Source organism: Cydia amplana, chromosome Z, assembly GCF_948474715.1.
Source record: "Cydia amplana chromosome Z, ilCydAmpl1.1, whole genome shotgun sequence".
Lineage (NCBI taxonomy): Eukaryota > Metazoa > Arthropoda > Insecta > Lepidoptera > Tortricidae > Cydia > Cydia amplana.
In genome coordinates this window covers 34,881,626-34,894,187 of record NC_086096.1, presented here as the reverse complement: position 1 = coordinate 34,894,187, position 12,562 = coordinate 34,881,626, and the positions used below count along the sequence as shown (strand labels likewise).

General features: G+C 37.7%; 1 protein-coding gene across 1 annotated transcript in view; it reads right to left on the bottom strand.

The window, feature by feature from the left end:
- Positions 1–1,844: 1,844 nt before the first annotated feature.
- LOC134660692 (arrestin red cell-like) overlaps positions 1,845–12,562 on the bottom strand; it is a 54,864-nt gene continuing 44,146 nt past the window's right edge. The window contains exons 6-10 of the mRNA XM_063516472.1: positions 10,071–10,120; positions 5,017–5,140; positions 4,077–4,185; positions 3,395–3,533; positions 1,845–2,843 (exon numbers count right to left, since the gene is read on the bottom strand). Coding sequence (XP_063372542.1) covers positions 2,305–2,843; positions 3,395–3,533; positions 4,077–4,185; positions 5,017–5,140; positions 10,071–10,120 — 961 coding nt within the window. The 3' untranslated portion in view covers positions 1,845–2,304. The remainder of the gene's footprint in view (positions 2,844–3,394; positions 3,534–4,076; positions 4,186–5,016; positions 5,141–10,070; positions 10,121–12,562) is intronic.

The following is a 12,562-nucleotide window of genomic DNA, read 5'->3' as shown; positions in this document are numbered from 1 at the left end:
CTTTAGATATTTGCGAACTTAACACCTTGGCCGCACCGATATATCTGATGGCGACTGAGCTGGAAGCAACAAATTTCTCTACACACATTAGTGTACTTGATCGCAATATCACGGTGGGTTGAATATACTTAAATCCAAAAATAATATGTAAATCCATATGTTTCCAATAAATTTCGAGTTTAGTAGTACCTACTTAATTTAACTATAAGCCTGCGGAGGATTCTCAAAGAATATTTTGTCACATCCTCATGTTATTTTAACAATTTCATAAACATCTAGAATACCTAATCCGCTAAATATTTGGTTCTACTTCAGTATGCTTAATGGCTACTTAGCCTAGATTGAGATCTTCCATGGTTAGTTATAATGGCAAGTGTGGATGGACAGTCCGATATTACGTAATCAAAGATGCAGCCGTTTAATAACTAGTTTGAAATTGACATCATCAAGATTTTGTTAAGTCGGCAGATATACCTGTCTTTAGGCTAGCAAAAGAGAGGAGTCACACTTATCGACCCCAAATCAAAACCCAATCTTCCTGCCTCGAACAGAAAAAAACCGGCCAAGTGTGAGTTGGACTCCATTAAGTCCGACTTTTTTTCACAATTTTAGACCCAGTAGTTTCGGAGATGGTCGGACAGACAGATAGACACACGAGTGATCCTAAAATGGTGGATAGAACTGACCGATACTAGCTTTCCTTTTCTTCTTTCTGTCTATTACCTTAATTTCATTATTTCATTTGTCTGTTTTCTGTGTAGTTAGTGATAGGTCTCTTTCATTGCATTTGCAACATCTACTGACATATGTAAATTTATTAATGTCCACTACCCTAAGGTTGTCTGGAAGAGATCGCTTTTTTGCGATAGGCGCCTGTTTACCTCTGCTTGTGTTTCCGTTTTCTTTTGTATTGTTTTAATGTTATTGAGGTGTGCAATAAAGAGTATTTGTATTATTACAAATAATTATATTATGACATTGCTACATCAAATAAAGAAGATTTAATTTTAAACATTAGTGATTTTTTTATCACCGAAGTCAACCAAAATTATAGGTACACTTATAATAATTTATAAGACTTCTTAGGAATACAGTTAGGTACTGGCAACAGAGACTTATAGAATTCCCAAATATGACGTTGGTCCAAAACGTTTCGAAAAATGTATATCATTCTTAACTAGCAACCCCATAAGTATGTATAAAGTTTTAAAATAGGGTTCAAAATGTTCCTAATGAACTCACTACAAAATTCGTACGGATCTGCATTAAGTATATTGTACTATTTGTTAAGTTAGATCAGCGGTCGGCAACCTTTTAGCAGCCAAGGGCCACATAGTAGTTAACGAAGTTGACGCGGGCCGTACTTTGTTAATATTTATGACTTTATCAGATATTGTCGTTTGTTAATATTACATACAAAATAGCCAGGGAGGATCGCGGGGCGCAAGTGACAGGTTCACGGGCCGCAGGTTGCCGACCGCTGAGTTAGATCATGGGGTTAAGGCGCAAAAATAATGTTTTCATGCCACTTTTTTTTCGCCCCCGACGTCCCTCTATGCTGACGACGTGCCCCACTGTTGGATTTGGAGCTCCTGTGTTAGTTAACAAGTAAGGGAGTAGCTAAGTGATATTTAACCTAATACAACATTTTACTTTGGCTCATCGGCAACTAAATGTCCAAAAAATCATATAAATCGATTTAATTACTGTTGTGATTAAATCATATTTGACCACAACGTTTAGCCTGACGGAAAAACAACTGAAAAAGATAATAAGAGTTCTGTATTAGCAAAGTGTCTTAGTGAAACGAAAACTTTTAATTTTTGTTTTCATAATGTAGATCTTAATGACACTAAAAGTCTAATCTACTATAATTTAGTAAGCGTACTCCATTCAGGCTTAATTCGGCACCACCAAGTCTTCTGACTTCGATCCTTAATCTACAGTTAAACAATTATACAGTGATAACTTTTAAAATTTCCGACTAGATAAACATGAAAACGATTGGCATTTCAATGTCATTGGACTGCGGGTAATTTGAAGCTTGGGTTTCTCCTAATACTTACCTAATACCAAATGTTCATTAAAACAGTTCAACATCACTATGTTAATTGTCGAAGGCAAAGACTTTAACAGTCCAGTTTACGAGTGACGACGGTTCAAGCAGCAAACCGACTGCCTCAGCTTTTCAAAGAAGCTGGGTTTCTCTTCGACGTTCGCGTGGACGTCGATCATGCGCGGTGTAGCTTTCGTTGCCTCATCAGTCTTGCTTGCCCCGTTGGTTGCATCTGGCTCCTCGTCGGATCACGTATCTGGACCGGGGTAGCGAACAATAAGGTTCATGTCATCATCATCGTGCTTGCACTTACGGACCTGAGTTGGCCCTTCGAAGCGAGGTCTCTCACATAATTTGTTCTCGATGATATTAACACACACGTCGGCGGAGACGCAACGACGCCCGTTTAAAATTTTTGAGTCATCCTCTAAGTCAGATTGTTGATTTTCGTCGGCGGTAGCTTCTTCGTCCTCTTTATCTTCGTCATCTTCATCTTCATCGTCACTGTTCTCTCTGCCTTCGAGGATCATGCGGTGCGTAGCTTCTTCCATTACACTGTCAGTAGGAGCTTCATTAATGTTAGCATGTGACAGCGAGAAGGGCAGCTTTACTGACAGTTCTCCGCCTATACCGCTGACGTTCAGTTTTATCTTCACGTAGTAGGACACGTAAATGGCAAACACGTTGCGGTCGTCGGGCGAGTTTGAACTGCAGAGGACCGTGGATGCCAGACAGGCCCCGGCTTTTGAATAGGAATCCTCGAGGGCTATCCAATTCTTTGTAACACCTGTGAACAATGACTGGAGTTATACTACCCACGAATATTTTTACTCGTTATCATTAACAATATTGTATTGTAGTTAAACATTAATGAGCAGGGTTATAGTTATGCGTTATTCTGTGCCATTGGACTTACTTTAAATAAAAAATAAATAAAATAAAATAAAATATCATTTATTTCAGGCTTTTCACCCATACAACACACACTTTGAAAAATATTACTACTCTTGTTTCTTATTTTGTGATATCAAGCAAGCTGAATTACTAAATTAAGAATTTTAATATTGAGTCTACTTTTTTATCCATGCACTGGTTCTAACTCCTCTTTTACCGAGGTTTGCCAATAAAATTATATCTATCTACTATCTATTCTATCTTATTTCTAATCTTACCCCTGCTGGGTATCATGGTATAGGTTTCATCCAGCCGCTGCCCCGGCGGCACGAGAGTGGTGTCATCCACGACCATTGCCACGTCGTTCTTAAACTTGCTGTCCGAGAACATGCAGACCTCTACGTGCTGAACCACCACCGCCTACACAAAGAACACGGCTCTTACCCCGGCTAGGTATCATAGTGTAGGAGCCGTCGAGACTCTGCCCGGGCAGCACGGGGGTGTTGTCCTTCTCGAAGGCCACCACGTTCTTGAACTTGCCGTTCGAGAACATGCAAACGTCCACATGTTGGACGACCATTGCCTGAGGGAAGGACGTTAGAATTTTGAAACGCGGAGCTTATCGCCAATTGGTTTTGGTGTTTTGAAATCGATTTGTTCCTTATGAAGGACTTTTTTCTTATTTCTTTCTTGCAAATTTTTTAATTAGGTATTTTAGGAAAATTGCGCCATTGCCAATAAAGCACCAATTAAGTACCTAGCAGAGTGGTTGTCAGACGTCCTTAACTTACTTCAAGTAATGATTGGACTCTAATTAAAAATCTGTGAATACATATGAGTTTTAATATATTACAGGTTCGTGTGAAGAAAAGCGAATGGAACGAATGATATCACACACAGGTCCGAAAATTGAAAGGACCCTACCAGTTTCATGTCTATATACACGGCTGATACTGTTTGTTCATGTGTGTGATTTCTCGATCATGCAACACTAAGTATACATGTTTAGAATTTTAGAATTAGGTAGTTTTCGTCACTACGTTCTCTTGCACGGTGTATGTTGGACACTTTTAGTGTTTTCAAGCAATTCCCGGTCCTATTCATCCCGCATCAAAATCAACGTTACCTTGATGCGTCGAACAGTCTTGTTGGAGTGGTTGATGATGGAGAAGCTCACGACGATGGGCTCGCCGTGGTGGTAGGCGGACTTGTCCAGCCACGCTTCCAGCCTCAGTCTGTATAAAAATAATATTTACACTTTTATTTTATGTTCTTACACTACACTATATTTATTTACTCTTGCATATTCAAGCGATAGAGAGGCAGATAAAGGAATTTAGTTTTTTGCGGTAGGGCCTCTGACCCAACAGCAATGTACTTCAACTACCAAATTCGAATCTGTTTTTTTATGATTATAGATATGACTATTGATGCTGACTGTAACTTGTGAGCGTGGCGTATCTGAACAGCGTATTGTAATCTGTATCCGCGACCCCTATAAAAGTTTATTCAGCTCGGAAGCACGCACAAAAGCAGTTAGTCGCCTTTAAAATGATGTCTTAAAGTTACGACGATTATGAATTCTCTGATAAGCCATTTAATGGTTTTAGACTATAATATTTTCAAAGTAAGATGATTACAAACTCGGTGGCTTAGAGTCCAATTCGGATTTAACAAATTTTTATGGTTTTGATCTTATTTTGGTACGACCTTGAAGAACGCTCACGGTGAAATGTAACTATGTTTATATTTACCAATAAAGTCTGTATTTCTGTATTTCTGATCGGTGCATGCGAAATGAAATGAACATCGTGCGTGAGATGCGCGCCAATCACCAACACGATCGTCAAGGTCGTATCAAAACCGAATTTGGATCCTGTTTGAACTGCGAGAAATGATAATTAATGACTTACAGATGTAGTGCATAATTGCTTTCCATCGTATTTTTTCGGACTCAACTTTAAAAATGGCCTACTTATACACACCCTTGAAAATATTACCCTCAATATACAAGAAAGCACCACATACTTACCTACAAATAAAATGTTTTAAAATAATGTACTCACCGACCGTCGCAAAGGAGGAACGGTTTTTCAACGACCACGCGAGGCGCGGTTGGCTCTGTGGAGTTGGAGCATTCGCCTGCTTCTGCGGCTAAAAATACTTGTAGATCAGCATCAAAAGTTAATTCTCTAAAGGGCGTTCGTTATCTGGCGCGGGTGCACGAGCGAGCGCACGCACGCGGGTGCCATTGTAGGTAAAATCTGTCGCACGCGACCGCGGCAGTTAGCTACCATTCAACAGCGCCAGCTAGCGGACGCCTCAATAACGAATTATCGGAGATAGATAGCAATTTTAGGACGAAAGTATAATACAACTAAGGTACGAATTATGTTGTCCCTTTCTAATGTATGGCACTATCCCTTTCGGCTAGTTAGGGTTGCCAAAATGAAAGTCAGTCTTATCTGTGGTTGTACACGCAAAGGGACGTCAAGTTGTGTCCACCCTAATAATTGCTCGTAGCAATGCTGAGCCGAGAATGCCCGAAAGGTTCTGTGGCGCCCCACTGACCTAATGCACGTGTTTACTGTGTACGTCAGTTTTAACTTGAGGCTGACGTTAATGAACCGCGGACGTTCGGAAATGAGTTTTGGGCAAACAAAAGACCGTCGATTTCCTGTGCTTCAAACGAAGATGAATGGACCCAAGTTTCGTGCCACCGTGTTTAAAGGTCGTAAGTCATTATTGTTTGTATGAAGTTACGCCTTTTCTTTACAGTATGTGCATAATATGTGGGTCGGTAAGCAGTAAGCACGTCGTATAAATGCTTCGTTATGTCCCAACACGCATAATAAGCTTAATATAACGTTGGAAAACTTATTGAAAAGTGTATTGTGTTCTCGGATAGTGGGACAGTAAGTACAGCGCCATTTTGTATTCTGCCTATACAGGTTGATTTTGTTGTATCTGACAAAAGTCGAGATATATATTCAAGGAAATTTTCCCCCTTTTTTATGATATAGGCGGCAAACGAGCATACGGATTGCGACGACCGTGATGACCATTTTTAAAATTTTATTATTATCAATAGTATTTTAAGCCCATTCGAGTTTTTGTTACCTATTCCATCTCTTTCCGATATTATAGGTACTGATCTGTCAGTGTCAAAAGTGTCGTTTTTGTTTGAAGAAATGTCTGATACTGATAGATCAGTATCATATTGGAAACAGATCGAATAGGTAACCAATACTCGAATAGGCGTGTTTGTTATACCTAAATTACTTCTTATGAAAGTCACTTCAAATGATCTGTGATGTCGTGATAAGTGAAAATCGAACAGATTTCTTAGGATTAATTAAAAATAATTAATTAGAGCTTAAACATGATACCCAATAAGGGCTGATTTTACCTACAATGACTAATTATACTTAGTTGTCGGATAAACTTTTAGGTATAGGTATGTGTTTTAATTAAAGCTATTCTGTTTTTATTATACCTTTTATTTTGCAAATGAATATAGCAAAATTTTATTCACCTATTCTGTGTGTATTTTAGAAGACCATTCTTGTATTCCACGAAAACTCCATAAAAGTCTGTAAAAATTCTGAAAATTTTATTTAGTTAAAAAAATGTGATTTCGCTTTTTGCAATATTCTATTTTCTATACAACCGCGTAGCAAAAATGGATTGAAATAAATCGTCAAAGCACAGGAAAATTCGACGGTTGGCATTCCGAAACCCGTTTTTTCTTATTCTCTATTGTGTCACAACCATGTTTTTTCGACTTTATGTTTTTATAACTTTTATAACCTGTGCTAAGAAAATTTATAAATCAATCCGCGAGCCGTCGCTTGGCAGGCAGAAATTAAAGCCTGGAGCATTTCAACAGCGTGTCTCTTATATCACGCTAGTTCAATACTATTAATAATGCTAGGAAGCCGTATATTTTTGACTCTCTTTAAAAATGTGAGCCAAGCCAGAAAACAAGAATTGGCTCCTTAGCATTTTCATAAGTATTAAAGAAGTTGCGTTACGTAAGCGACTCTCCGGTAAATTGCTCGTACACCTCACGGTTAACGCAGTTTTCCTGTGTCACTCGTGCTGCTTAGCATAAAAACCGTATGTGCATTTGATAATTCATTCAAGTGCGTACCTTGTTCTTAAGCAATAAAGTATGCAGTTGAAGAAGCTTCCAAATACACATACGGTCCTTATGCGGAGCATGTCAGTATGTCACTTTTGTGAATTGACACGGAGCGTGACGTAAATGACACGGGGAAACCTCGGATCGTGTAAGTGCATGGCCATATAACAATATCAATGTCAAAAAAACATGTTTGTACAAACTTTTCTTCTATTGTTGCAACAACTTGTAAAATAATAGCAGCACACAAACACAAATAATACAGTAGGTGGTTTAGTCTGAATCCGAACGGTGCCTTTCCTATAGGTTCCCTTTTTACCGCTACAGAACTTTAACCTTTTTCTTAACAAATTTTAAAAATAATCCTGAAATTAAGCCTCGTGTGTGTCTAATGAGTAATGAGACATAAAAAACTTTGGAAAAATACAAAAAAAAAGAGTTATTTAAATAAGTTAATATGGGTAATTCCGGCTGGCTTTATATTGGGATCTGTTGACACATTGTTTAGTGTTTATTGCGAGTTCATACATTTGCTACTTCGTTTAGTGGCAAATGTACGAACTCACAATAAGCACTAATCAATGTGTAAAATTTGAAAGGCACTCACTCTTAACCGACGGCCACACTTACCCATATTAACCGTATAGTCGCCAAGAAGAGGGTTAAAATTTTAATTGAATCGCTTTTACCAAGGTTGCGTTATACCATACCTACCAAAATCGATGTTTTCCACCAGGTCCTTTATAATAGGTACGCAATTTCCATAACGGGATGATTGAACAAGTTGATTGAGTCTTTTGTTTTTCATCGCTATAGTCGAGTGTGCTCAGAGACCAAAAAAGTCAACGACGGCGTTGCATGAACAAGAGATTTCCTTTGGCAAGGATGGATTTAAGAAGTGGAGCCACCCAGGTTTTTGATGCAGTTGGGGGGTTAAGCGTCTGCGACGTTTGAGGTTAATAATTCTTTAAGTTTAGGTTCTAAGTCAAGTTTAGTATCATTTTCAACTAAATCAAAGATGTAGACATAGATTTCATCCAAATCGGTTCAGCGTTTATTGATTCCCCATACAATCCTACACCTTACCTTTCATTTTTAAGGGATTTAATTTTGGAACAAAAACTATCCTATGTTCTTCTCCGGGACTCCAACTATCTCTATACCAAATTTTATCTAAATCGGTTCAGCGGTTATTGAATCCCCATAAAAATTTCCACCTCCCTTTTCACACCCTTAAGGGATTATTTTTGAGATTAAAAGTATATGTTCTTCCCTGGGACTCAAACGATCTGTATACCAAATTTCAACTAAATTGGTTCAGCAGTTTAAGCGTGAAGAGCAATAAAAAAAAAAGATTTTTTTTCATATTTTATGTGTTTTACTTCGGAATGGTGTCATTATGATATCATAAATGAATTCAGCATCCCCGATTTATACGAAAACGATACCAAACTTGGCCTAGTAACTAAAATGATGTAGATATCAAGATAAAGCTGAGAGCCCCCCTAAAAATTTACATCAAAAATCTCGGTGGCTCCATTTCTTAAATCCATCCTTGGGTCCTAAGGACCAATCCTGCCAAAGGAAATCTCTTGTTCATGCAACGCCGTCGTTTAGGGCTTCCACTCTCGACTACTACTTTTGTTCATAAAAGAGGCAGAACAGTGTGTTTACCAGCAATCAGATTTGGGTGTGAAATCCTCTTAGATGTCGGAGTATGTTTAGGAAATTCGGCTAACACGGTAAAAAGGTTTTTCTTGGGTAACTACGTTGACTTGTATTGAATATAATTGGCGTGGGCGAAATTATCTCAAATAAACCAGATTTTCAGGTAGGTACAAACAGCAACGCTCTTAACTGTCCATCGTTGGACCTAATGCCTTTTGGAATAAGGTTTTTTTTTTAATTTATTCATCACAATGTAGACAACAATTATTAACAATATATATTCCTCGCCAAACTGCGAACTGACAGAGAGTGTAGGCGGTGTAACTGACAGGCGATAGTGGGGTCCTGTTGTTTCCCATAAAGTTTTAAGTCATAATGTATTGTTTGTCATATTATCATTAGTCATAAAACTGAAACCGTTAATATTTCAGGATTTTCGTTAGGTAATCCTATAGATATGTGAGGTTAGGTTAGGTTTGTTTTATGGCAATCCTGAAAAGCGACGCGTTTCTGAATTAAATGAATTATGACTAACGAAAATTCGGGCAAACAATACATTATGGCTTAAAACTATTTGGTAAACAATAGAGACCCAAATCAGGTGCTACATTACGACACCGGTGTTATAATTAGTGACGAACGTAACGTCATAATCGCTACAGTAATTCGGCGGCAAACGTTCCTCGTTTTATCAAGGATAGCTTATTTTTACCCAATCTGCTTTTTAACGATTCCCCATACAAACTTCCACCCCCCTTTTCACCCCCTTGAAGGGAGTTTTTTGGGATAAAAACTATCCTATGTCCTTCCCCGGAACTCAAACTATCTCCATACCAAATTTCAACTAAATCGGTCCAGCGGTTATTGATTGCCCATACAAATTTCCACCCCCCTTTTCACCCCCTTAAGGGTTGAGTTCTGAGATAAAAAGTATCCTATGTCCTTCCCCGGGACTCAAACTATCTTCAAACCAAATTTCAACAAAATCGGTTCAGCGGTTTAAGCGTGAATAGGTAACAGACAGTCAGACAGACATACACACTTTCCCATTTATAATATTAGTATGGATAACACCGCCGCTGTAATGTCACAACAGTAATGCAGCCGTAGTGTACTTGACATCCAAATGTCACCTTGTTATCATATTGACATATTGCTTTTTGTCACGACGGCAATATTAAATGACATCGTTAATTCCGTAATCAAAGCGAGATGCAATCCTCTACTTTGACTTCTCTTTCGGGTATACTTGATACTTAGAACCTACTCCGCTTTATAAGGCCGAGTTAGCGTAACATAAGAACTTACCTGGTTGTTCCTTGGAAGTCTCTTCCTGCTGTTTTTTCCTTCCTCTGATCCTAGAAAAGGACAAATAACATTTTAATATTAAGCATATAATGAACACTCTACAGCAGTTGTGGGAAAACTTTTTTTATGGGGGACCAGAAAGTATAGGAGATTTCAGAGGAGGACCAGAATTGCAGCTAAAATGCATTTTCATTATTTGGCGGGCCATACACCTACTATTATATTGAAGGCCTTTTGCTAGCCGGAGGTGGCCCGCGGGCCGTACTTTGCCCACCACTGCTCTACAGAGTGCCCCAAAAATACGGTAGATAATAAATATTCTTCAAAAAGATAATTTCTGAAAGAAAATACTTCATGTTAAAGGTTAATTTGTATTTTAAAAAACATTAGGTGGACGTATTTTTCCCGAGCGCAAGTATCTACTTATTAATTTGCTCTGTACTTCATGTTATTAAATTCTATGCTCAGAAAAAGGCTTTTAAAAATACTTTTGAAAAAAAAGGAAGTCAACTTTTGCAGAACTGACTTCAAATTACACAAAGTATTTATGTACCTACATTTATGTGAAAACACGTGTTGCTTTTCCAGAACAAGGGATATATACTTGGTCAACCAGATCTTGACAGTAGAAAAAGGCGGCATATTTGAAAAATGTAGGCGCGAAGGGTTATCGTCCCATAGAAAATTTGAATTTCGCGCCTTTTTTTACTGATAAGATTTGGTTGACCAGCTGTAAGTCTGCAACGATTTTGATAGCACACGCAATGCAAGTGTTATTTATACGTCGAAATTTCATAAAAGTGTTGACGTTTAAAATAACACTTGCACTGCGTGTGCTATCAAAATCCTTGCAGACTTATCTTGGTCTCACTCTAGCAGTTTTTTTCTGTGAATCAGGTTACAGGTACCCAAACCTTCGCTATTATACCTACCCGGATGCTGATTCTTGTTATTTCATTTCTAAAGACTTGAAAAAATTAAAATCCCTCCTTACCGGACGGACACCTTTGTGCATGCGTATTTTATTATAAATTAAGATTATTCTTATTCTAAATTCTTCTTATTCTTATATCAAATGATTGTGACTGTATTTTTCCTTTCAAACTAAAACAACAAAGTACAATTGGAAAAAGTTTGACATTAAATTTGACCCTTATACAGACGTAGCCTAGGGCAGAAGAAATACGTATTTCCCAACCTCATTGATATTCAGTTGAATAATAAGTGTCAGCCCAATTCTATCCCGAGAGTTGACATTTCTTTCAAAACCAGTGTTATTTCCGTGCCAAAGAAATACTTCCTTTTTTTCAAGTTTTTTTGAGGACACGCCATTTTTAGCGCGAATAATTATCAAGAGAGATTTATTGTTGAATCAAAATATTTTTTTTTAAATATTTTCCTTTGTGTTTTTCACTGAATTTTGGAGAAGCGGGTATGTATTTTGGGTATTTGTAATACTTAGGTTATCAAAAGTTCACACAGCGACGACTTTTTTGATGACGTAAATCCATTGAGATATTGCTACGGTAGAGAAGCCATACCAAAGAAATAAATTGTCGCAATCGCAACCTGTACCAAGCGAACAAAACGTCGTAAGCGCCGTTAATATTCACGGCGCTTACGCGTTTAGATCGCGAGACTCACGCTCCGCTTCTATGGTTTGTAGTCAAAACAACATTAACTCTGGCGCAAAATACTGATTTAGCGTGCCGGTTCTATAAGTCTGTAATAATAGTTTAATGCATAAATCAGAAAGTTTTTGGCATTTATTTGGCAAGTCTGCTACTTTAACATTTTTGTGTAACCTATATGTTACCCCTCACAACTAAGTTTTAACATAATGCTGTAGAAAAAGTCTAATTTATATTAGATTTGTCATTTTCGGCAGTAATTTAATTTTTTGCCATTTTTATTTATTGTGACCTTTTATGCCACTTTTGTGTTATTTCTACTCAGAATCACGAGCTCTTTCGATCCTAAAAGGGTAAAAAAATGCCCCAGAGTTTTTTTCCTATTGTGTTACCATTTCCCCATATACTTTGTATGGTGGTAACAAAAAGGAAAATTTGAAAAATGTACCTATGGAAATTTTAGGACATTTTTTTTCTCCTATAAGGATGAAAAGGGCTCGCGATCCTGACTAGAAATAACACAAAAGTGGCAAAAAAATTCAAAATATATAAAAATGGCCAAAATTAAAAATAAAAGCGGCCAAGTGCGAGTCGGACTCGCCCATGAAGGGTTCCGTATTTAGGCGATTTATGACGTATTAAAAAAAAACTACTTACTAGATCTCGTTCAAACCAATTTTCGGTGGAAGTTTACATGGTAATGTACATCATATATTTTTTTTAGTTTTATCATTCTCTTATTTTAGAAGTTACAGGGGGGGGGACACACATTTTACCACTTTGGAAGTGTCTCTCGCGCCAACTATTCAGTTTAGAAAAAAATGATATTAGAAACCTCAATATCATTTTTGAAGACCTATC